The sequence below is a fragment of the Phlebotomus papatasi genome, chromosome 1 (genome assembly GCF_024763615.1).
Source record: "Phlebotomus papatasi isolate M1 chromosome 1, Ppap_2.1, whole genome shotgun sequence".
In the NCBI taxonomy this organism is placed as follows: Eukaryota; Metazoa; Arthropoda; class Insecta; order Diptera; family Psychodidae; genus Phlebotomus; species Phlebotomus papatasi.
The window spans coordinates 69,839,240-69,865,286 of NC_077222.1; the positions used below are offsets into that span (position 1 = coordinate 69,839,240).

General features: G+C 36.1%; 3 protein-coding genes across 3 annotated transcripts in view; 2 read left to right on the forward strand and 1 right to left on the reverse strand.

The window, feature by feature from the left end:
* Window positions 1–26,047, forward strand: part of LOC129804363 (uncharacterized) — a 26,285-nt gene continuing 238 nt past the window's right edge. The window contains exons 1-16 of the mRNA XM_055851645.1: window positions 1–233; window positions 294–334; window positions 396–1,089; window positions 1,147–1,421; window positions 7,670–7,862; window positions 7,928–8,061; window positions 8,874–10,522; window positions 14,830–15,577; window positions 15,644–15,820; window positions 15,965–16,001; window positions 16,566–16,729; window positions 16,787–17,000; window positions 17,068–17,294; window positions 22,425–23,028; window positions 23,100–23,220; window positions 25,495–26,045. Coding sequence (XP_055707620.1) covers window positions 101–233; window positions 294–334; window positions 396–1,089; window positions 1,147–1,421; window positions 7,670–7,862; window positions 7,928–8,061; window positions 8,874–10,522; window positions 14,830–15,577; window positions 15,644–15,820; window positions 15,965–16,001; window positions 16,566–16,729; window positions 16,787–17,000; window positions 17,068–17,294; window positions 22,425–23,028; window positions 23,100–23,220; window positions 25,495–26,045 — 5,962 coding nt within the window. The 5' untranslated portion in view covers window positions 1–100. The remainder of the gene's footprint in view (window positions 234–293; window positions 335–395; window positions 1,090–1,146; window positions 1,422–7,669; window positions 7,863–7,927; window positions 8,062–8,873; window positions 10,523–14,829; window positions 15,578–15,643; window positions 15,821–15,964; window positions 16,002–16,565; window positions 16,730–16,786; window positions 17,001–17,067; window positions 17,295–22,424; window positions 23,029–23,099; window positions 23,221–25,494; window positions 26,046–26,047) is intronic.
* LOC129799280 (nucleolar MIF4G domain-containing protein 1 homolog) lies at window positions 8,617–15,906 on the forward strand. Its single transcript, XM_055843030.1, has 4 exons — window positions 8,617–8,762; window positions 8,874–10,522; window positions 14,830–15,577; window positions 15,644–15,906. Exons 2-4 carry the CDS (start codon window positions 8,889–8,891, stop codon window positions 15,830–15,832), a joined length of 2,571 nt encoding a protein of 856 aa, XP_055699005.1. The 5' UTR covers window positions 8,617–8,762; window positions 8,874–8,888; the 3' UTR covers window positions 15,833–15,906.
* Window positions 15,871–16,576, reverse strand: LOC129799376 (protein Asterix). Its single transcript, XM_055843205.1, has 3 exons — window positions 16,287–16,576; window positions 16,114–16,229; window positions 15,871–16,049 (listed from the first exon to the last, which is right to left on the reverse strand). The coding sequence occupies exons 1-3, from the start codon at window positions 16,402–16,404 to the stop codon at window positions 15,957–15,959; spliced, it is 327 nt and encodes a 108-aa protein (XP_055699180.1). The 5' UTR covers window positions 16,405–16,576; the 3' UTR covers window positions 15,871–15,956.

Here is a 26,047-nt window from a genome sequence, read left to right on the forward strand (position 1 = left end):
AAAAGTCCAGTGTTTGTGTTTTGATTGTCAATGAAAAACATACCGAAATGATTTTATCATAAAAATTCACAATTAAATCACTTTTTGTGTATCCTGGACAATGGTGGAAGTGTGGAAGAAGGATATGACAACGTCCTTTGAGAAAATATGTAGAGTGTGCTTGGAGGAATCCACAGATTTGCTATCAATCTACTCGAGATACTGCATTGCAATTGAAAATCCCAGCAATGAAGGTAAATTTTACTATTTAAATACAATTTATATTATCTAATCTGTTGATTGAATCCTTGTAGATTCTCCCACAATTATGGATATGTTGAATTCACTCGTCAAGGTGAGATATTTCCTGCTGAAAATGTTGTCCAAAGAGATTGAGGTAAATTTTTATCTTGCAGCTCAACCGAAGCCTCAGTCTTCCCAATAATGTCTGCATTTCCTGTGTTCATGAGCTCACGAGGGCATTTTGCTTCAAAGAAAAGTGCGAGAAGAATGAAATAGCCCTGATAGCATGCCTCAATCAGGCAACAGAAGAAGAGGAAGAGAAAAAAGACAGTCTCCTTGGACAGCAAATGCCTGAACCACAAACTCTCGAAGAACTTAGCAATTACTTGAAAATTGAATCTTCCGGCTATGAAAATAGTCAAACCTATGAGACGAGTAACGAGATCAAAGATACCTCCAGTGAGCAGCATTTTGTGATTGAGGAGACATGCGATGTCAAAGAGGATTCAATGGTTGAAAGTCAATCATTTACCCCTTTGAAGGAGACACAGCCGGCAGGCTCGAGTCTGGGTATAAAATCTGAATTTAGCTGTGCAAAATGTGGCTCATACTTTGCCCGACGAAAGTCTCTGATGAGACATCAAAAGACCAACAAGTGCCAGGAGATCTCTTTTCAGTGTAACATTTGCAATCGGGTTTTTGTGCGAAAGAGAAATCTTGTTCAGCACATGGGTACTCACAGTACCAAAGATAAGCCCTTCAAGTGTCCAGACTGCCCAAAATTATTCTCCACAGAAGACCAACTCACCTCCCATGCAACAACTCATAAAGGCCTGAAGAAGCATCAATGCAGAGAATGTGGAAAATGTAATTCACTTGGGAATTTCTTTTCCATTCTGCGATTAATACCCTTTAATCCTCTAGGTTTCAACATGATCTCCTCCCTTAAGGACCATCTGAGGATACACAGTGGAGAACGTCCTTTTCTCTGCTCGATTTGTGGCAAGGGATTCAGCCAATCGACCAATTTGAAACAGCACACAATGAGGCACAATAAATTCAAGCCCTACAAGTGCGTAACGTGTGAGAAAACCTTCGTGAGCAAAGGAGAATTGGATGCTCACATGAGGAAACACTCAGGGGAACATCCCTTCGTATGCGACACATGTGGATCGGGATTTACAACTTCCAGCTCTTTGGTAAGTTACATTCTTTTTTAATTATCAAATAATTAGGATTCTTTATATTCATCAATAAATTATTTTTTGGACTATTTACAACTAATAAAAACCGATTCTCGTGGATAATTAAAAACTTTAAGAACGCTCAAAACAGGATATTTTTGGTAGTAGCTCGAATAATTTCTAAACCTAATAATGAAATAGTGAAATATCGTTTTGCAAGTACACCGGTTTATTAACGAATTATTCATTCATAAATCAAAAAACAATTCTGAACTAGGAAAGTGGCTAAGAAGTCTCCATTTTAGATTTTTTTATATCATTAGTAACATACTCACGTGCAATTATAAAAGAAATTTCGAGAAAAATTACTCAAATGAAATTAACTTGACCAATTCATAACCGATTCGAATTAATATAACCGGATAAGAAATGTCAAGATCTTTCCAAAAAAAAAAAAAACAAATTCAACCAAATTGGTTGAAAAAAGTGATTGACCTTTGATCCTTTTGATCTTTGTTAATTCAAAGCAGCGGATCTTTCGGTCATAGGCATGTTTGGACGAAATGTTTGTCTCTGTACTATCTTTAAAAAATATTCGAAAATCATCGAAAAAGTTTGGATCAATTTTGAAAAGAACCGAAAAAGCATGGTTTTGGAGGAGATAAAGAGGAGTTAGGAGAAAATAAATGTCCGAGATAGTATTGACTTATGGGGAGTTGTCATCGAAGACCGAAAGTCGATATCTCTTACCGTTTGCCCTCTAGCTCGTGAATAAATTTAGAAAAATTCCGAAAAAATTATTCATAAATCGGTACTTAACCGATTCATTACCGATGAAGATCGATGCAGCCGAGTTCGAAATTTCAATAACTTTTCAAAAAAAAAAACAAATTTAAATAAATTTGACTTTCAGTAATTCCAAATGGCGAATTTTCCGGTCATAGGTATATTTAGACGAAATGTTCAATATGGACTACCTCTAAAACATATTCGAAATTATTTAATGGTGGTTTTGAGGGGATCGAAGAGGGATAGTGTGAAAAGAGAGAAACGTCTGGAGATATTGCCTTTTATTTATTTTATTATGGGTCACCGAAAACAGGAAGTTGATATCTTTTAGTGTTTAAGCTATGGGACGGTAACAAGTGGAAAAAATCGATTAAGGAAAAGCGCGCTACCCTAGGACAACTCAAACTTCGAATAACTTTTTTTCGATGTGATTTTAATGAACTTGATCCATTCTAATATTATAACTTAACCCTTTAAGGACGATAAGCTTTCCGCTGAGCAAAATTCAACGAAATCAATTTTCCCTCGATATTTTAACCTAAATAACAGATTTATGGTTAGAAAAAAATTTTCCTATCCCTAGAAGTCCTGGAGAACTATGGGTCATATATGACCCAATCGTCCATAAAGGTAAAAAAGCACAATTTTTTTCCAGACGACTAGTTTACTCGTTCGCTCTATTATTTTTATAGGAGGAATAACTTGAATATATTTGTGATTAGTAAAAAGAGTTATTTAGAGTACGAGTAGAAATTAAAACGATCAAAAATTTATTTAAAAAATATCTCATTCAATTTTTGGTCTCAAAGAATCTTGAAGAGTGGTACACAAAAACAATAATTTTTATCATAAAAATGTATTATTGTTTACTTCATTTTTTATTTTTATGATATTAATCGAAACAATTTCAAGTACTGGTAACACGGCGATAAATGTCGCATGCCTCACAAATACAATTGGTCTTATAATCCTCTTTTCTGATAGCACCATGTGCACCTCCCTCAGTATTCTTCGAAACATGTTTGATGGTAATGGGTAGGTGCAATGTTGTTTGTCTCTGGGAATTTAAGACGTATAGTTGCACTTTGCTGTGGATCTGGGAGTTCTTCCGGAGTTGATGCGTTTTCTATGAAGACTTCAAAGTCCATTTCATCCACGTCTTGTTCCAAATATATTATGTCGCTTTCGTTAAGGACAAGATTGTCGGCATCATCGCTATCTTCCGGGCATAATATGTGGATGATTTCGGGTTCATTGATCATAAATTTTTTTTTTCCATTTTTGAAGTCATGTACAAGAGTAAAAAGTTATGAATTTACAACATTTACGTAGAAGTATTTGGTAAATTATCAAAATATTACTTGCTTCAGTCAGTATTTCACTGGGAAATCTCAGCTAAATGATATTATCACACAATATTTGACTATTTTGCGCACACATAAACAAAAACATGAAACATTCTGACCTCAAAACTTGGAAAATCAATTCGCTATTTTTTACCTTTATGGACGATTGGGTCATATATGACCCATGAAAATTATAAAGCTTTCCTGAAAAGACCAATAAACTATAATTTTTACTTTGCTGAGAAATATTATGTAGAGTTATTACAATTTCTAGTCCCAAGAGGTTTTTTTGCTTAAAAAATTAGAAATATTAAAAATATTAAAATTTAAGCACCAATGTGAAAATTTGAAAATTCGTAATTTTTGAGCTTAAATATTTTTTATATAGCAAGTAGCTGGAGATTTGCAAAAAATATCCTAGATTCCTACATCATTCTACTTTGCGATTAGGTACAAACATTAGAAAGAAATAACTTCAGGTAGGCATATTGTCCCAATTCCGGTGAAATTCCCAGCGTGGAGAAGTAGTTTTGACCTCGGTCCAGGACCAGGCCTAGGTGGGGTACGGCAGAGTATAACAGTGTAGTAACGTCAAGTAGGTAGAAGTCAGTATAGTGTAGCGTGCGTCAAAAGGGTCGTCCCACATTGGTCGGAACCGGTTCTTCAGATTTAGGTTTTATAGAGTAAAAATAAACCTGCCGCCCAAGGAGCATTTATCGCCATAAATGAGTAGAGATGTCTGATATCTATACGAAAATGATGGCGAAGACTTTACAAATTTCTTCTATATAACCGCATAAAACAGGCCCATATTCGGGTGAATGGGGAATTTTTATAGCCGAAATATAACAATTTTTTATTTTAGAGTTAATCGAGTCATCATGTACGGTAAAATGTATTGTTTATGACTAAATAAAATATAATCACTCTGTCATACCAATATTATAACTATTGACTGAAGAACTGTCATTTCTTGTCAATTTTTCTTTAAGTCTTGCTCAAATATTTTCCTCAAATGAATAAATAATTATCCTCAACGATTCAGTCACATTTTTTGTGCCTCGTGCACTTTCATCGCGTATGAAAGTTTAATGCAATAATTGCTTTCCGTTAGAGGCTAAAATATTAGTGAACAAAATTTCATTCCCGATTTGAAATTCTTAAGGGAAAGCTGAGAAATTAAATAAAACAAAATTGAATAAATTTATTGCTTTTTACATTATATCATTTAAAAAACTTATGGTTCTTAAATTTTTACTGCGTGTATTGATAGAATACAGCCCTTTGAACAATAATTTGAACAAATATCATTGCACTGCAATGTTTTGTGTATAATTTTTCCATTAATTTGAGTTTGGCGTCGCCAATTTTCTGTACTTTTCCATGCCATAATCTTCTTTTTGTTCTGATAAAATAAAATCATGATATTGTAACGCGAATAAGTAAGAAAAGCAGAAAATAAAACACATTTATATATTTTAGTGATTATATTTCTCAAGATGTCGTGTATAATATTTACATTTTGTAGACTTCTTACGACAATAATATCACTACACAGCAAAAATGTCAAAACGCTGAAAGATTACGCTTTTGATAAACTTTTCTGCATTCTGGGCACTCATTCTGCAATTTGATTTCATATCAAATGATCTGGAAGCTGTCCTAACGCTTGTACTTGCGGTACGCAATTAAAGGAAGAAAATATTAGCTCTCACAAACGAAGTGTTAATTCACTATTTTTTCATCATTTGTACTTACTTTGTAAAATTTAATGCCTTTTATCTGTATACTCGATTTTTCTACACACGCTGGTGCATTTCGGGACTCTAATTAATGTGAGACATCACTTTTTTGACAAATTTTCACTCGCAGATGAACTTCTGCTTAGTAAACAAAGTAGAATTTGACAATCTGGCAGTGTCATACAAAAAGAAGACAAGTTGTATATAACTTGTGTCTTTTATGGAACAAATGTAACTAAAATGTATCAGAACATGATGTTCATACAATTTAACGACATTATGTGAACATAATGGCATGAATATGTAAGACAAATATACTTTAGAAATATTTGACATAGTTTTATACATTTTCACTCAAAAATAGATTATATTATGAGTTGTTTATAGATCAAAAATGTTTGGTCGTAATTTTAAAAGGGAAAATAACAATATTTTAACTGGAATTTATCAAACAAAATGTATTATATGTATTAATAGAAAATACCTGATATTTTCTATACAATTTTTAGTCAAGTTATTATACTGGCGTTCAACGCACATAATTTTCATATAATTTACATCCATTGTGTTCATACATTATATTTTAAAGAAATAGCTCGATTACGTTGAAAATATGTTGGTTACATTTGAGACATACATTATTTGGATATCAAATGCCCCTTGGGGGGGTTTATTGTGCAACAATACCTAGTCTAATGCCTAAAATTTCTTGACAAGAGCCGTGGGTCAAATCGGTGTAATCCATTAAGAACATAAAAAAAATGAGTTGTCCCAAGCTACAGTCGTTCGAAGGTAGCGCACTTTCCCCTATATTACCGCTTTCTCTTTGAGTTTGAGTAGTACAAAGGGGTTGCAAAGTATCCTAGTTTTTGTAAACTGCTCGAACTCGTGATTTAGATGCTGCACCTTTGAAGTAGAGGAGACTGGGGCAAAACTTGTCGTCAAAACGCATATTTAATTCTTTCATGAGCTCTGAATAAACTGAAACGTTTTATAATGAGCATATAGGAAATTTACTGATCTACAACATTGCAGAAGACTAGTTTCCTCTATCTCGAAAGAAATGTGATTTTCGAATCATTTTCTAAAAGTCGATTTTGTGGAGATTCTCAAAATTGCTGGGGCAAATTTTGTCAGTCTTCGGATAATATATGACGTTTTACTCTCGCAAACGTTAAAAATATCAAATAGACTTTTTAACGAGAAATGCCCTTAAATTGAGCTAATCAGTATTGATATTTTCTTTAATCCAAATATTCCAAAAATAGGGCTCAAAATTTAATTATTTTTTATTTTACATAATCCTTCCTCGAATCTCTTGAAACTTTGTAAGTTTAAGAAGGTTCATGGAGGCTATCTATAATAAAAATTTCAAGCCTCAGTCTCTTTTATTTTAGAAAATAGTGAATGTTGAATTTTTCGTTTTGACAAATTTTGCCCAAGTCTCCCTTTTGCATTATTTACTGTTTATTGATTCTTAACTATGTAGAATCAATTCATAAATTACTCAAAAAATACCACAAAACAGTTTTAAGAAGAATAATAAATTTAATTTTCAGACAAAAATAGTTATTGATTATCAACCGGTTATTTACCGGTTCAAAATCGATTAGAATGGGTTCACTTTAATCGGAAATTCCAATACCTTTCGCACGAGCCTAAATATGTTACCATTAGGTTGAGAAATATGCTCTCTAGAGCTGTTTTAACTCTTTCGTCTCTTTTGGGATTGTCGTACCCAAAGAAGCATATGAATGTTCTGTGAAAAACAATGTTTTTTAATTATTCAGAACTGATAAAAATCAGATTCTTGTGGATGATTACAAACTATAAGGATGTCCAAATGTAATATATTTTTTGTAGGACCTCAATTAATTCCTGAGCTTAGATATTTTTGATTAAAAATTGTAAAATTGGCTTGCAGCATATATGCTGCGGTCCGGAAAGAGTTAATATTTGGCCTTGAAAAATCGTTGTTAGGAATGATTTAACGGGATTAATAAGGTCTCTGAATGACGCGTTTTCGAGCAATCCCAAAAAACATGGTTTGGGAGGGATGAGCGGAAATGAGGACATGTTAATTATCCTTGGGTCAACTGTCAACTTAATGGGTGGGATCCCCGAAAGTCCCAAGTCTCTATCTCTAACCGTTTGGCCTTTATGCATGGTAACGCATAAAGGTCAGACGCACAGACGGACAAAAAGCGTGATGACGACATTTTTAAGAAAGATGGTCCTTGAGGGGTAGAAATTTTGGGGGGTGAAAAAATCGAATGACTGCTCTCTCTGTGAACTTCCGAGCAGTAAAATTAAAACTAAAGCGTCTGGAAAATGTTTTGAATTAGGACATTTACCCTAAAATTAGAACTTTAATTAAATTTTCCAGGTGAAACACAAAAGAATCCATACTGGTGAACGCCCTTATGCTTGTGACTTCTGTCCAATGCGATTTACAGCATTGGGAACCCTAAAAAATCATCGAAGGACTCACACAGGAGAAAAGCCTTACGAATGCAAATTCTGTGAACGTTCTTTTGCCCAGAAGAGTGATATGGTATCCCATACAAGAACTCATACAGGTAAATAGGATGCTTTTTATTTGTATAAATTTGTACATTTGTAAACTAATGAGGATATTTTTTAGGTGAACGTCCCTATGTATGCAGAGTTTGTGGAACATCTTTTCTGCAATCCAGCACACTTAAGACTCACATGAAGACGCACCAGAACACACAACAGAATCTCTCCAGCAATATTGCTGTATCTGTAGCCAGTACAGTCTAAGCAAACATACCTCGCACTAATCTCCGGAAAAGTTAAAAAGGAAAAGGAACCAGGGAGGATATTACAATTTCTCTACATTTTTTTTATTTGTAAAGTGTCAGTGTAGTGTGTTATTTTTTTAGTCATACCAATAATTGTACAAAACAACATTTAACTACAAAACATATTAAAAATAATATACAGTAAAAGGAAAAAATGAGTAAAAGAATTGTTTTATTAACTCTTTCGTCTCTTTTGGGACTCTGAGTACGCTGAGTACCCAAAGCAGCATAAGAATGTTCTGTGAAAAACAATGTTTTTTACTTATTAAGAACTGATAAAAATCCTATTCTTGTGGATGATTACAAACTATAAGGATGTCCAAATGTAAGATATTTTTTTGTAGGACCTCAATTAATTCTTGAGCTTAGATATTTTTGATTAAAAAATGGTGAATTTGGCTTGCAGCCTTGCGGTCCGGAAAGAGTTAAAGGCGGGAAAAGATCCCGCGCTTTGTATAACCTCACAAATATTGATTCAAAATGTTTCTGCTAGGCGGCGCTAATGGTCATAACTGCAAAATTCATAAAATTGTTTTGTAAAAATATCAATTTGGTGTGAATTTTCGTGTGTACAGTGGAAAATATTTCTCTGAGTCGTATTTTATTATTAATTACAGTAACGTGAAACTCAATTTAGAATTGTTCTAAGAGAAGGTTTGCATCTCTTTTTCCTCACAAATCAATAAATGAGAGAAACTCGCATGACAAAAAAGGGATCTGGGCAAAAGTTTGTTTCTAACCTCATTCTTTTCTGTCCTTTTCCAGGAAAAACGCGGAAAAATGGGCAAAACCAAAAGCCAGGAGAAGAAAAAGAGACCTCCAACAAGAAAAGAACTCCGGAAACAAAAGAGACAGCAAAAGAAGCGGGTAAAGCATGAATTCTTTTCCAAGAAGAAAAAACTGCCTGAATTGAGAGGCGAGAAGAAGGTTAGCAGGAAGAGAGCCCCTCAAGCCGAACCTGACATGTCAGATGAAGAGATTCCCTCAGACGATGAGATTGTGTCAGCCCCAGAGCCTAGTTCTACTGGTGAGAAGCCCACTATTATTGAGAATCCTATGGATCGATTTATAAAAGCTGCAGAAAAGAAGAATAAACTTGTGAAGGAGATTACTAGTGGATCCAGGAAGAGGAGAATTGAACAGCTGAAGGCAGAAAATGAGAAAGAAGATCGCCTAATTCGTCAATTAGAAAAAAAGCTGAAGATTGATAAAAAGAAGAGCGACAGAACTGTGCCAAAATGCTTCGATGATGGATTTGACTATATTCTGGAACTCTGTCTTCCGGAAAATATTGACAAAATGTATAAGGCTGCCAAGGAAGCAGATGATCTCGATGATGAAAATACCAGTTCACTTACTAATGGGAAAAATATGAAAAAGTCAAAAAAGGAAGTGTCCGAAGACGTGAAAGAAAGTCGTTTGAAGGAAGCAGAGAAGAAATACTTCGGAAGCGACAGTGAACTTGAATCGAGAGATTCAGAGAGTTCAGAGGGGGAGGATCCGGAGGGTAATGAATATTCAGATAGTGACTCAGATTCAGAAGATGACCAAGAGTCTCACAAATACGTTCGAGCCCCAAAATATGAATCTGATGAGTCAGAAAATGAAGGCTCGGATGCTGAGGATTCAGTTGCCGACGGTGAATCTGAGAGTGATAAGGAAGAAGCTCCAGAAGATAGCGTAGGAGCATCTGAAGAAGAGGAAAACTGCGAGGACATCTATGGCCGGAAGAGAAATCGGGAGGGAAAAGTCGTAACTGAAACGCCTACAAATGGAAAATACATCCCACCGCAGTTACGAGCCAAAAAATCCAGTGATTTGTCTGAAAGTCCTGAGAAGCAAGAAAAGCTCCAGAGACTTCAGAAGCAACTAAAAGGATGGCTCAATCGTCTAACTGAGACAAATCTGCAGAAAATAGCCAAGGACACTGAAGATCTCTATATGAAAAATTCTCGTCACGATATGAATCACACTATCTGTTCCCTAATCCTCGAGTCTATCATCACACCAATTGCTGCTGCTGAACGAATGATCCTCGAACACTCTCTATTCATTGCTGTTCTGCATGCCAATGTTGGAAGTGAGGTTGGTGCCCATTTCCTGGAAGCTCTCGTCGAGAGATTCGATACGAAACTCAATCAAATTGAATCTTACGATGTAGAGAACAAGGAACTGGACAATGTAGTTGTATTCCTCTGTCACCTGTACACTTTTCGGATATGTCAGCATGGCCTCATCTTGGAACTGCTAAAGAGACTAAGCATTCAACTGAGTGAAAAGTGTGTTGAGTGTATTCTTGTGATATTCCGCGCTGTAGGATTTGCCCTGAGAAAAGATGATCCTGCAGCTCTGAAGGATTTCATTGGAGAAATACGCGAGAAAGCAGACACCCTTCCGGATGCACTAAAAGACAAGTAAGAATTTTTCTAATGCCTTTTATTTTAATTTCATTTATTGTGACTAAATTTTGCGATTTTTGATCGGGCTCAAACTTTGCTAAAGCGTTTTTCGAAAGACTTTCATTGCGATTTAGTTACGTCTTCAATTAATTTTCATGCAGCCATCGTCGTCTTAGCTTTGATTTCAACCTCTGGGATCTCTCAATTGTAAATAAAGCATGAAAGTTTTCTAAATGAAATCGATTTAATTTCAGAAAAATGAATTGAGGTTACCAGAAATCATAATTTTATATCAGGACGATCGGGACCTTGAGAATTCAGAGTATACTTCGTAATTTCCAGAATTTCGAAAAACCCAAGATCCGAAAAATCCCAGGGCCTTAAAAACCCCTGGATCCCGGCGGTCAAAGCGCTCATCCACATGATTGCCTTAAGGGCCCTTATAGATTCCCTGACGGATCTAACAAGATTTTTTTGTATTCAGGGATCCCGAAATTTGAAAAAGCGAGCTGTTTGGAATGAAGGTATTACATGAAAAATCAACAAAAAATGCTAGTAATCTAAAAGTCTAAGAACTCTTCACTGAGATTTTGAAGGAAATCGCTTAGACCTTAGAGCCTACGATTTTTTTTTTTTTTGAGTACAAGGAGTTCCGTTTTGAGTTGCATTTTCGGGATCGAATAAAGCCCGCAGATTCATTCCTGCGACACAGAAAAACTACACACTTAGAAGAAAGCGCGCTACCTTCGGACATCTCAAGCTTCGGACAATTCAATTTTTCTCTATGTTCTTTATGGATTTCACACAATGCTCATTTCTGTAAATTTGAGACATTAGATATTAAAATATATTATAATAATGGGCCAAATTCATTTATAACACATTGAAAAACATGAATTGTTCGAAGAATAAATCGTCCGAAGTTAGCGCGCTTTCCCCTACATGAGATATTTTTTGAATAAATTACAATGATGTATGCAAAACATTTTCCTCGCTAATTACAAAAAAAATATATTTCAAATGTATTTAGGGAATATTTCAAAAATGATTTTATAAAATTAACTCCCAATAAGGCAATATAAAGTTAATTAATTCATTGTCCCTCAATGGGGAACCCCCTAGACAGGTGAAAGACTGCAGTTTTTAGCGTCCACCGCCGTCTTAGCGTTGGTGAGGTGACCAATCTCCAGAGCAAAGCGGTGGAAAAGCTCTTTCTCAGATTCGACAATATTTTTTTTTTAAAAAGAGAACTGCTCATAGTCTCAGTATTTTATATTCTCCACATTCCTTGCTCCTATCCTTAAATTTTGGAAGTCCGAGGAGCTTCAAGAAATAATGATGATAAAAAAATAAAGCTTAGGAAGATATCGAATTTTAAAATTTTCGACCTTTTGCTTTAGTTTTCGTAATAAGCCGAGTATTGCCTAAAAATAATCCAAGTGAATAACTTGGACTGTTTGCACTTCTGATTAGTGAAAACTGAAGACTAAAGAAGGAGTGTTTCTCGTAGTTGGGAAGGTCTTCGGATCATTTTAGAATTATACTAAAATTGCATTAAAAAGAATAATTAGGACTTGATATATTCGTCTCTATTGCTCAATCTCAAAAAGAAAATGAATATTACAGAAAAATCGTCTTTTTATATAAAAGCTAGTAGGGGGAAGTGGGGCACATTTGAAAGTGGGAAACCTTTGAAATCGAAATTTTTTTTTACCTATTTTAAAATAAAATTGAGCCTTATCGTGATATAATTTAGGTGCACAAACAGATTAAGAAGCTAAGTTACATTGTGATATGGCTCAGTTCCACTTAAATATAGGAGAAAAATCCCAATTGCAAAGGTTCCCGAGTTTCAAATGTGCCCCATTTCCCCCTAAGAGTATCTACTCTTTCTCTTAGGGGGAAATGGGGCACATTTGAAAGTGGGCACCTTTGAAATTCGGATTTTTCACCTATTTTTAAATAAAATTGAGCCTCATTGTGATATAATTTAGATGCACAGATTGAGAAGCTAAATTATTATTATGATATGGCTCAGTTCCATTTAAACATAGGAGAAAATCCCAATTTTAAATGTGCCCCACTTTCAAAGGTGCCCCACTTCCCCCTACTCATAAGTTTTATATTTTCTACGACGTTTTATCTTTTCATTTCTTTGCCTTCTCATTCCCTTCCAAAATTATATCGGACAGTATAAGAAATATGTAGTTATTTGGGGTAGTTACAAACATTTCGATTTTTTAAATTAGATATTAGACTTCAGAGAACGAGACTTGTATGAATTTATAGGTAGGTACTATAGGGATCCTTGTCCATTGAATAAATGCTCCAACATTGGAAGTTACGGCTTTATAAACGATGAAACTTACGATAAAATATTATATAATGTGTTTCTCATACCATAAATATTTCAGCTTTTTAAATCATTTTATAAATATTTTCTCGAGTTAACTTACAGTTTATTAGTGCCACTTTTATTATTTTGACTAAAAAGTATCGCATTCCTGGCTCATTTTTAAGAAAAATAAAGCTGAACTGAAAATTTCGTCTCCTGATAGGTTGTCAAAAGGAAGTTACGATAAATGCTGATTTAAGTGACGAGTATGTTTACAAAAGAAAAGTTATTGTGCGTTGGTTATTATAAGCTCAGCGCACAATAACTTTTGTTTGTAAATGTGTTTTCAAAATTTTCTGTGAGAGTGAGAGGAGATGACTAGATCTAGATTTTATGCATTCTCATTGAAAATGTCAAAAACATCTTTACAAAACAAAAGTTATTGTGCGTTGGCCATTATGCCTAACGCACAATAACTTTTGTTTTATAAACATGTTTTTAACATTTCAATGAGAGTGTGTGAGATCTACATCTAGTGATCTCACTCATTCTCATGGGAAATTTTGAAAACATGTTTACAAACAAAACTTATTGTGTGATGGTCATAATGATCAGCGCACAATAACTTTTGTTTAGTAAACATGTTTTTGAGATATCAATGAGAGTGAATGAGTTCTACATCTAGTCATCTCGCTCATTCTCATGGGAAATTTTGAAAACATGTTTACAAACAAAATTTATTGTGCGCTGGTCATAACGCACAATAACTTTTGTTCTGTATAAACATGTTTTTGACATTTTATTGAGACTGACTGTAAATCTAGATCTAGTCATCTCGCTCACTCTCATAGGAAATTATGTAAACATATTTTCAAACAAAAGTTACTGTGTGCTGACTATTATTGTACGCTGGGCATAATTAAAATGTCAAAAATGTTTAAAAAACAAAATTGATTGTGCGTTACTCAAATGTAAGAGCATTCACCGAAGTAGAGAAACATCCTCAGTGCAATTCTGGTTTGAGGCAGATATATTTCGTCTCTGTTGCCTGCATTTTTCTAATCTAGAGGACAAACGGTATGAGGTATCGACTTCTGCTCTTCGATACCCCTCCCTCATTAAATGGATACTTTCTACACTGAGAAGAAAAAGAGAGTGCGATTAACATTTTTTCTCAGAACTTTAACACTTTTTAGGTGTAAAAATATCGTCGGTTGCGGCTACCTCTGTCGTATCTGCATTTGTTTTGTATCTGCATTCGGAGCAACTACAATTCAGACGTCCCCTCTTGCGTGAAATGCTGACACAAAAGAAATGCAGATACGACAGAGGTAGCCGCAACCGACGATATACAGTAGAGTCTCGCTATAGGCCATCGCTCTATAGTCCACAATTTATTGACCGTTGATTTCAAAGCACTGATTTTAAGTTAGGTTATGTTTTTTAGTATGCGACATGCAAATTTATTTTAATATTTTTGGCAAACTTAGTTGTGATAATTGTGATCCACAATGAAGAGAGCAAGGACAAGTTCCACAATCGCAAAGAAAGTGGAAGCCGTCGAGCAATTTCAATACTAAAAATCGTTGATAATTTTAAAAAATTAAATGGACTATAGTGCGACCCAAGTGTCAAATTTGAAACCAAATACGGACTATAGCGAGACTCTACTGTATCAACATTTTTTAGTGTTAATTTTACACCTTTTTAAGGGTAAAATTAACATGAAAAATGGTAGTTTTAACCCCTAATACATTTAAAAAGCATAATATTTACACCAATTTCGGATCAATACTGCGGGATAAAATAAACATTTCCGGAATATTATTTTAATTTTTTCGGATTTCTCTCAGTGTAGCGACTCAACTTCCAAGAAATTCTAACATGAGAAATTGTGCATTCGTAGGACATCTTTAAAAATCTCAATTGCCATAAGCTAATATCAGTGAGCTCATCTTAAGGACTGCTATATATTTTGTCTTTTCAGCACAAGAATGAAGTTCATGCTGGATATTTTGGTAGCTGTGAAGAATAACAATATGCTCAAGATTCCTAACTATGATCCCAGCCTGGCTGAGCACTTACGAAAGGTTCTCAAGGGAATTCTGAAGAATGGCAAATACGTTACAACACTCAATATCACCTTGGATGATCTCTTGAATACGGATCAGAGGGGAAAATGGTGGATTGTGGGTTCAGCCTGGACTGGAAGGCAATCTGAGGATCAAGGGACTTCCAACAGGAAAAAGGTCCAACAATTCAGCGACGAAGTGTTAGAGCTTGCCAATACACACAGAATGAATACAGAGGACAAAAGGAATGTTTTCTGCACCCTCATGACAGCCACCGATCAGACTGATGCCTTCAATCAACTTATAGAACTTTCCATTAAGGATCTCCGGGTGATTGCATCAATTCTCATCTATTCGTGCATCTGTGAGTCAGTGTACAATGCATTCTATGCCGTTGTGGCTGAGAAATTATGCTTTTTTGACCGGAAATATCGACTGGCCATTCAATTTGCCGCTTGGGATAAAATTAAGATTCTGGGTAAACATACCGATGCTCAGATTGAGAACTTTTCGAGATTCATTGCTCATCTGATTGAGGAAGGAGCTCAGCCTCTTTCAATCCTCAAAGTCATTGATTATGGTGAGATTGAGAGGCCAACTGTGAAATTTGTTAGGAGAATCCTGCTATCTATTCTCTTGAAAGATGATTACACGTGCAAAAAGGTAATTTTTCAGGGACGTGTTAGGATTCTAAAATGCTAAATCTTTGATTTTCTCTTTTTTTCAAAGGTATTTGATAAAATTTCCCCAAGTGCTCAATTGAATCAATTCAAAACCAATTTGAAGCTCTTCCTGAATCATTTCCTGCTAAAGAAAGCCAACAAATTGGACTTACCTGAGGACCAACTGGAGATGGTAAAGAAGAGGATTGCAATTGCTGAGGATTCTCTGTCAGCAGGCTCAAGGGTTTTGCTGTGAAATATTTGACCCATTTGACCCAATTAATTCATAGAGAATTCTTTTTAAATATATATTTCCCAGTTTCCGATAAATATTCTGGACTCTGCTATGAACCCTTTGGAATTTTGATGGGCTGTAAATCTCAAGTAGATGCCCATGGAGGTGTCAGAGGTGTTGGATTCTGAAGGTAGGACATCACCACAGCACTCACACTTAGCATAAATGATGAGAGGATCTGGCAAAGGGAATAATTTCATTCAAGGTTTTCTATCCGGAAGATTATTCTTTGCAATTCTAACCTGTTTCGAATCATCCGATACTCGATTGTTAGCAAATGAGATGCACGAGGAGAAAAGAGCTGCCCAGGAACACCATTTAGATTTCATCATCAATCCGCACATGGAAAAGACCATCCCTGGAATGACAATGAAATTCACAGCTCCTTCCTCCCATTAATTCTCGCCTAACTTACCCAGAATATTCATATAATCAGGCATTAAATCCTCATTTCCTTGCTGACCATTACTGGATGGTGGTTTGTACCTGTTCACTTTGTCAGGACGACGAGGATCAACAGTTGCAGAACTCATTTTCCAATCGGATTTCTTCCTAGCTCAGCAAAAATTTCCAGGTTTGGCGAGTTGTGAAAGAGGTTATGTTTTTGACGTTTTGTTGCTTCCCCAAAAGTTCCCGGAGAAAACTTATTTTCTCCAATTCTCCTGGTTTTTCAAAAGTTGTATTTTATAAGAAGGAATGAGTGATTCTCAGGGAAAAAACCAGATATATTCTTTACAAGACACGTGCAGATGCTGCCTGGCACAGTTAGATCTCAATGGAATCGGCATTGAGGGTGAATATGTCCAAGAAGCATCTCAGGAAAAGATCATCCAGCAATTTCAGTATCTTCAATTGAAGGTAAATATCTTCAGGTATTTCTCACTGTTATAAAACACTCACATAATTTCTCATTAGATTGGGCTGGATGATGGAAAGCCTCAGCGAATTTGTGGTGGTTGTTTCAGTAATGTAAAAACTGTATCTTCCTTCCGGACACTCTGCCAGAGGTCCCAAGAAGTCCTCGAAAAGCATTTCTTAAATGGTGCAGAAAGCACATGTGGAGAAATCTCAGATGAGATTGCAGAAGAAAAAGAACACGAGGAAGAGATTTTAATCACAAAGCTCAAAGGTGTGAATATTAATTTTTAAAATAATTAATCCTTTCCTGACGATCATTTCCATCATTTCTCTTTCAGAAGAACCTGCGTTAACTGCAATAGATGAAAGAGTGGAGGAGATCAAAGACTGTGACGACAGGACTGATTGTGCGGAAGGGGAGAGCAAAGAAAAGGCAGGAGCAGGCTGGCAATGGCTCACAGATGAGATTCCCGAACTTCAGGACGACAATGCTGTGGGCCAAAGTGCAGCAGATGAGAAAACAGAATTTACTTGCAACGTCTGCTCAAAGTCCTTCTCAGAAGAGGTAAATGTTTTTTTTATTCCAATTAAAAAATTTTATCCTAATTAGGAATTAGGGGAACGTGGGCATGGTTCGCACAGAGTGAACCTTCAAACGATGCGAATTTTCTCTTTGTTTGCAAAGAGCTGACTTACCATTTCTCATCTCGTCTCATGAGCTTAATAATTATTTATAATGGCTAAGAAATGACGAACTAGCTTTTTGCAAATAACGAAAAAATTGCGTTGTTTGAAGGTTCACTCTGTGCGAACCATGCCAACATTCCCTTAATTAACGGTCCTATCAAGTATTTGCGATCGGTCCCATATAGAGTAGCGGTAGTTTTCAATAGCCTTGATTCTCAAAATAATCATCCGTTAAAATCGGACTAGGGCGTCCGTAGTACGTAATAATCTCAGGTCTGGAAACCAGTGATAAACCCAGATAGACTTATGGTACACAGTAAAAAATAATTACTACGATTATCGCGTGTAATGGGAGAGCATCGATAATTGTAGTAAATTTGCAACGATTATCGTAGTAAGCAAAGTTGAAAAGCAAACAAGTTGAATTTTCGAAGTTGAAAAGCAAAGTAAGTTGAATTTTCCTTCAACAATTGTACTGAAATTACACAAAATATAAAAAGAAGAATGAGTTCAAACGAAATTAGTTGAAAGTTGAACTTTTTGCTGCGATAATCGATTGAAAAATTACTACGAAAATCGAATTGATTCTATTACACGCGATAATCGTAGCAATATTCAATCAGACGTTGAATGAAGTTTATGCCATTTTGTTGCTTCATTTTATTACTATTTTAGTAATTATTACTACTATTTATTGCATTTGGGCCATTATCGAGGGTTGAATTTTACTAGTTCTGCAATTTAATTGATTCCTTTTCAATTGAAAGTTGATTTTTTCAATGGTTGTTATTCGAAATTTCAACCAGTTCAATTCAACTAATAGAATTCAACTAGCCAATTTCATCTCTTTTTTACTGTGTAGCTGAGGTTTTAGGAGAATGTTGACATGGTTCGCACAGAGTGAACCTTCAAACAACGCAAATTTTTTCGTTATTTGCAAAAAGCTAGTTCATCATTTCTTAGCCATTAGATAGGGCAAGTGTGCCAAATTCCGGCCAGCTTGCAATTCCGGCCACCTTTTGTGTTCCTCAAATTTCCAAGAATTTTTAGTTTTTATATATACCCTAGAGATTATACAATGGAAAAAATAACAAAAAAATGTATCTTCGACGAACGAGATGACGTAAAATGGGCTTTGGAAGAATTCCCGAAAGGCAAAAATCTATGAGAATGAAGGTGGCCGAAATAGGCCACCAAAGCTATGTTTGCATTTTTATTTATTTTTAAATGTATTAAGAATGATTTCAGAGCAAATAAAGACGGTAAACTCTTTACAAGGTTCCAAACAATACTCCTTAAGAAGAAGGAATAAAAAAAATGAATTTGTATTAAAAATATTACATTTCAAACTTGAGGCTTTGGCGCTTGCATGCAACTATGTCGAAATTTGGCACACTTACTTATAATTATTAAGCTCATGAAACGAGATGTGAAATGGTAAGTCAGCTCTTTGCAAACAAAGAAAAAAATCGCATCGTTTGAAGGTTCACTCTGTGCGAACCATGCCCACATTCCCCTAATAGGTGACCTCGAAATACGCAATTCAGGGTGCTTTCAATTTTGAATGCATGAAAATTTGATTGCGAGTTGAAGTTTGGGGGTAAAGAATCGCGTCGAGCCAATTTTATTCATTTCGATCGGCAAAAACAGTTTACTCGATTCTTTACCCCCAAAATTCAACTCACAATCGAATTTTCACGCATTCCGAGTTGCAAGCACCCCGAGTTGCACGCATTTCGGGGTTGTCTTAAAGAATCTCAGCTACCTTAAGCTTATCTGGGCTTATCACTGGTCATTTTCTATTTTAAATAGTCTGAGTGCGAAAGGCTAACAAAATCGGTGAATAGAATCATTAGAGGTAGAATACGGTCCATTTCGATATAGTAAGGATCAGGGTACTGTGTTGGAATAGGGCGGAAGGGATCCACCATTGGAAAGGTCTCGACCTCAGCTACAATATACTAAAATTTAGAGAAAAAACATCGTCTAGTTTTCGAATCAAAATTGAATTTTGAAAAATCGATATTTCGATAGAATCGGATGAGGTTAGCGTGTCAAAAAGGTTGTAGAGGGAAGTGGGGCACCTTTGAAAGTGGAGCACCTTTGAAATTGGGATTTTCCTCCTATGTTTAAATAGAACTGAGCAATATCATGATGTAATTCAGTTTCTCAATCTGTTTGTGCAGCTAAATGATATCACGATAAGGCTCAATTTTATTTAAAATTAGGTGAAAAATCCCAATTTTAAAGGTACCCCACTTCCCCCTACTCTATTCCACGAGACCTTTCCAAAAGCACCATTTTTTTCGAATTCCGATAATTAGAACCGGTGATGTATGACCATTTAAAAATTTAATTTTTGATCCCTTATAACTCGGGTCAGGGGGGTCGCGGAGGACCTTAATTTTAGTACTGATCGAAAGCATCAAAAGCTTCTAAGTCCAGCTATAACATAATACTAAAATTTGAGATCGGTCTTGCCACAGGGGCTGAGTTATTGAAAAATCAAAATTTGTGGGTATTCCATACTTGCCGTAGGGGAGGGGGGGGGGGGGGTTAGGGTCGGATCTAATATCACCTACTTCTAGCCGCCTATAGACATTTAACCTTTTCCGAAAACCGCTTGTCGATATCTCTCTCCGTTCTCTCTCCAGCAGCGTTTGTACTCCGGACAGGACGGGACGTCCACGAAAATCGATTTTTAGCATTATATGATAAGGGAGACTGGGGTAAAATTTGTCAAATCGAAAATTTTAAAATTCAATATCTTCCAAAAGAAAAGAGACCGAGACTTCAAATTTTTATCATAGATTATTGCCTTCGCAAACCTCAATAAACGTCAAAGGTTTTAAGGAATTCGAGCAAGGAATATAGCAAATAAAAATATATTGAAATTTTGTGCCCTGTTTTTAAAATATTTGCCCTTCAAGAGATATCAATTTTCATCAACTTACTTTCCAAAATTTTTGCATTAGTGTGTGTTTGCTGATTAATTTGGACATGCTGAACACGAATCTGTTTTCCGTTTGTCAATTTTCCAAATTGATTTTTCTCCAGAAGTAAGGTAAAGTGCCCTTAAGTCGACCGGTTCCTCAATTCGACCGGTGGAGTTATTTATTCAATTTATTTATATTTGCACTAATATTTGGCGTATGATCTAACATTAATAGGTCAATTATTTCATAAATAAATACGAATAAGTGACAATTTTATAGAAATTCATCATCAAACATTCAAATATTGACCACCGGTCGACTCGAGGGCACTTTACCTTAGTTTTATTAAAAATGAACACTCGGGGTAAAATTTGTCAGAAGGCATGGGGAAAATACAGTAGATTCTCTCAAATTCGGGCAATTGGATCCGAAATGTCAACCGAATTAGAGAGAAATTCGGACGTCAAATTGTTTGAAATGCAACGATTTTTTCTTCATCTGCATACTCATATTGAGTTTACAAGCTTATTGCTATTATAAATTTGATGAAAACCTTTTAATAATGCAAAATTACATGAAAATTAAAACAAATAATGACAAATTTAAGCATATTTGCTTCATTTGATAATCATAATCGAACTTGAAAAATAGCAACAAAGTTTTTTTTTTCAAATTCAACTGCCGCCCGAATTAAAAAGTAGCCCAATCTTAAAAGAGCCGAATTAGCGAGGGTCTTCTACTGTATTATCAAAAAACGAAGAATGCCCATGTTCCACACGGCGAATAGAAACAACCAGTCACTGGTTCCGAGGAGACTGCAGATGATTTATGAGGCAAAACAATTAAAACAGGAAGAGATTAAAGAATTTTTGAAAGAACTTCCAACATCACAAATGAGTTTTTAAGGCCTAAATTTCTCTGGAGTTCTATAAACAGAAAATTTCTCGTTTAGATAATAAAAAATGTTCTGGTTAAAGTTATAAAAGAAAAAATTCAAAATAATTCAATTGGATATTTCAATCATTCACTAGAACTCGTAACAAAGCGAAAGAAAATGGCAAAAAAAACCCCATGCCAAAAAATCAAATCAAGGTCAAAAATCTGTCAAATATCTTAGAAATTTGAAATCCAAGACACAAATTGCGTCCAAGCTCTCAGAGGTTCTTGGAATTATCAAGATACTAACAACTTGCAGAGTTTTACATAGAATTTACCCTAGATGAGGAATAATTTTGTAATAGAGGTTTCATAAAGGATAATAGTATTAAAATTATGACATTTGATCCTCCAATTTAATAGAAATGGTGCAGATTCTAAGACCTGGGGCAAAATTTGCCTCAGCGGTTTTGAGAATTTCCACAAAATCATCTTTTAGAAAATTGCTCGGAAATCACATTTCTTTTTGAGTTAGAGTAAAATAACGTTGGTAAAGTTGTAGAGCGGTAAATTGTCTGTAAGAATATGCTTAATAAAAGTCATTGAGGTTCTCTGATAGCTCGTGAAAAAATATCCATTTTGACAAATATGCCCCACTCTCCCCTATTCGTGATTTATGAGTGTCAAAACGTGTAAATCCAAAATTTGGGCCCGATCTCATGAGGTCGAATTTCACCTAGGACCACAAAAGCTGAGATTGTAAAGAATCTCAGCTAACATATTAACAAATTTGAGTTGTTCGAAGATTGTATTGACTTTGAGAGTACGACTCGCAAAGAGTAACGACTATCAAAGCGTCCGAACGGTTAGAGAGAGTAACTTCTTGTGGTTTTCGAAGGACCCTTTTCATAAAGCTGCATTAACTCATGTTTTTTGAGATATCTAAAAAAATGTGTCGTTTATTTTAATGAATATGTTTCAGAGAGATTGTTTTGGAATCTTTAACAAGTCTGACCTCCTGAAAAAAGTACTTACTTGTACATTTTTTGGTGTAGGCTCGGATCTTTTACAATAAGAAATTTCTGAAAGTCATTCTTAAACTTGGTAGAACCAAAGCTCTCATAACCATAGAAGTGTATCACTTGAAAAACGTTTCCTTTGCTTTTGTAACTGATGATCTTCCACGATCTATTTAGTTGTTGCTCCTGGAACATGTTATGGATCATCCGACTAAAATAGATCATCTCATAACGAGATATGTCGTGTGCCATCTTTGCAATGCGGAATTTAAAGGAAAAGGGGAGCTCAAACTTCACATGCGCACCCAACATCCCAAAGATCCCAAAGACAAACACCACGCTTGTCCAATATGCCAGAAAACTTTCCAAAGTATCTCAAATCGTAATACCCACATCCAGTCTCACAATGAGAACAACAGTTTCAAGTGTTCAATTTGCGGTCAAGGCTTCAAGAGCAAAGTGTACATGAATAAGCACAAGAAGTCCGTTCACGAGGTCACTGAACATGAGTGTCCGCACTGCCTGGCCAAATTTACCAACAAAGTCAAATTTGAGTATCACCTAAAGTCTCATGATCCAAATAAGAAGCACAAATGTCGCTACTGCGAAAAGTCCTTCATCCAGCACCATCATCTTGTCAATCATGAGCGCACTCACACCGGAGATCGACCGTTCCTCTGTAATTACTGTGGGAAACATTTCAAACAGGAATGCAACTTCAAGCTCCACCTTCGCTATCACACTGGAGTCAGACCATACGTTTGCAACATTTGTGGAAAAGGTAAATTTACTATTTGTTTCAATTGTGATCCAGGGCGGTTCTTTAATATTTCTGTTTAATTTTTCGAGCAGATTTTGTACAAAGGGGCTCGTTCGTGATGCACATGAAGCAACATTCTGGCGTTAAAGAATGGCAGTGCGAGCATTGTGGGAAGCATTTCATACAGAAATCCAGCCTAACTGTTCATCTAAGGTGAGTTTCACAAATTAAGTTTAATTATATTGTTTCTCTTAGGCTTTTGCTACAACAGAAAAGCAATTTTCCCTCTCTATTTTGGCAACATTTGTTTCTTCGACATTATTTGTTCTTATTTCGTTCTAACGATTGGAAATATTCATCTGATAGTCCTTTGAATGTTCGGCCAACCATAACGATGAATAATATAGTACTCGAAAACGTCACCACGCCTAGAGCTCAAGCGGTTGGAGATAGAGACTTGGAACCTTGAAAGGCCCACCATAAGTTGACGGTACCATTAATACGTCGCTCATTTTCCTCCTATGCCTTCACTTTCACTCCAAAACTAAGTTTTTTGGGTTTGCTCGAAAACGCGTCGTGCGATTTTTTTTATTTTTGGATATGGTTTAGAGATTACCTAGGCGACCATTTCGTCCTTATACGAAAATACCGTTGGATCATTCCTAATAATGGTTTTTCAAGGTAAACTGTTAAAAATGTTGTAGGGAATAGGGAGCGCTCTAGTTTGAGCTCATTGGAAAGGTCTTGGAATTTCCGATAATAAAAACTGAACCGGTTCCTATGAGTCCTGTATCGGTTAAATTATTTTAGACAATATTTTGAGTGATTTATAAATCGGTTCATATCGGCTGAGAATTGGTATTTTTTTCCGGTATACACCAATGTGTATTAGAAAGGGTCGAAGCAACCGACGAAATCTTAATCTTATAAGTGTCCTGGCAAAAACCTGAACTTGTATCAATTACCTTCGCATAGATCTACCCAGAGATCAACGCCTCTTTATAATGGCATAATATAGAGTGCAAAGCAATATCTATTCTTAAATCTAAAGACACTTAGAAGATGACCTGCTTATACAATCGACTGGTGTGGGCTCCAGACTGTCGCGAGCTCTCCGCACTATGTCCTATGACTTGTACGACTCATGACGAACTCACGTCCATACTCACTGAAATCTTACGATCGACTAAATTATTACAGTCGTCTTCACCATCACCAGAGGCGTTGGCCTAGAAGGGAGACATTGTGTCTTGAATATTTAGGGTTGCCTTGCTATAAGGCGGGAAATTTAAGCTCTACTGGGTCGGTTTATTTTTTTATCGGAACCACCTCATCCAGGCTAGTTATTTGAGAACATCATACACTCTTCATTCCTCCGCTCTATCCTAACTCCCAATGCGGTGAACCTGCACTATATAACGTTATTAATGTGCCAGAGTACAAATACAGCATAGCTTTACATCTCAGTAAATATGCATTGGATGTGAACCAGTGACTGAACTCTTCATGACAAAATTCGTTACTTTTCAAGAACGAATTAGAGGCTGATACGCCTGGATTTGGAACGAGGGACTCATAATCATAGAGACCATTTACATCGCTGCATTGGATTGAGATTGAATTGTCTCAAAAACGGACTTTGAGACAATTCCGTGTCAATTTAAAACGGCAATATTAACGATTTCATTGAGATCTGAGACCATAACACCGCATTTTCCCAGCTCCCTCATTACTGCAGAAGCCTGGCCGATCTGCGACGAGACTTCTGTGTCCATCCTACCATCCCTCGTGAATAAAACCCCGAGATACTTGAACTCCTTCACTGAAGTCAAAGAGCAAAATATTTCCTATTAGCTGATTTTAAACGCGTTCTTGGATGAACGATATTATGTTTACTTGATCACAACTAGACTGGAATATGCTTATTTATACATTATACGCACCGTAGGTCCGGATGACTTTGACGCCTTACTGTTTGTAAGCTTTTCTTTAATTCTAGCACTTAATGATGGTCTTTACCAATCCGATTTATCACGTGTAATCGGTGCAAAATTCGATTTTGGAACAATTCAATCTTAATCTATAATGCGGCGGTGTAAATAGCCTTATAGAGATACTATTCTATCTTCTGAAGGCCTAGGACATCTATCTTAGTATTCCACACTTTTCGAGTCCCTGCCAATTCAGGAACGTATTCCAATACGACACATGAAGGAATACTTCATTTAATGGACGCAGATTTTGACCAAGAAAGCGTCAAGTAAGCCAATATCTGAAGTCAAAGTGGGAAATTCGGCCTACTTCTTTGTTCTTCAATTTAATTTTGTTTTGCCAACGTTTCGATCCTGGATAGCATCTTCTTTAAGACATCAATTAGATCACATCCAGGATCGAAAAGTTACTAAAGGGGAAATGTTACTAAGCGTTTACTAAGGGAACGAAGGGAACACTCCTATCATCCCTGTTTTCAAATAATTCTTTTTCTAGAACTCACACTGGAGAGCGCCCCTTTAAGTGCGACTCGTGCGATCGTTCATTTATTCAAGCACAGCAACTCAAGTACCACAAATATTCAGCCCACGGAGGACCTCCTATAGGAAAGGCTCGTGACTCATCGTCGGGAAGTCAGGAGCCACGGCCTCATCCCTATATTTGTCAGCTGTGCAACAAAGGTTTCAAACTCCCATCGTCCCTTTCAAGTCACCTCAAAGTCCACACAGAAGTGCGCAAGCATCCATGTCCACAGTGTGGAAATTCCTTCAAACGTGCCGAACATTTGAGGATCCACATAAATGGTGTTCATCTGAAGCAACGGCCCTACGACTGTCCGCTGTGTAGCAAGACTTTTGCTCAATCTGGCGACCGGAATATCCATATGCGTCGTCATACTGGGGAAAAGCCCCATACTTGCTCTGTGTGCAACAAGAGCTTCAGACTACTCAAGGCAATGCGAGCCCATGCAAGAATTCACACCGGGGAGAAACCCTACACATGTGAAACTTGCAAAGTCGATTTTATGACCTACACAGCACTGGCCAGT

Excerpts from the sequence above, each read along its gene's own strand:
- LOC129799376 (XM_055843205.1), bottom strand. The coding sequence starts at position 16,404 with ATGAGTTCTGCAACTGTTGATCCTCGTCGTCCTGACAAAGTGAACAGG. Across the intron at positions 16,230-16,286 it reads TGATTATATGAATATTCTGG|GGATGGTCTTTTCCATGTGC; the intron begins GTAAGTTAGGCG and ends TTGTCATTCCAG. Across the intron at positions 16,050-16,113 it reads TATCGGATGATTCGAAACAG|ATCCTCTCATCATTTATGCT; the intron begins GTTAGAATTGCA and ends TCCCTTTGCCAG.
- LOC129799280 (XM_055843030.1), top strand. The coding sequence starts at position 8,889 with ATGGGCAAAACCAAAAGCCAGGAGAAGAAAAAGAGACCTCCAACAAGA. Across the intron at positions 10,523-14,829 it reads CCGGATGCACTAAAAGACAA|CACAAGAATGAAGTTCATGC; the intron begins GTAAGAATTTTT and ends TTGTCTTTTCAG. Across the intron at positions 15,578-15,643 it reads ATGATTACACGTGCAAAAAG|GTATTTGATAAAATTTCCCC; the intron begins GTAATTTTTCAG and ends TTTTTTTCAAAG.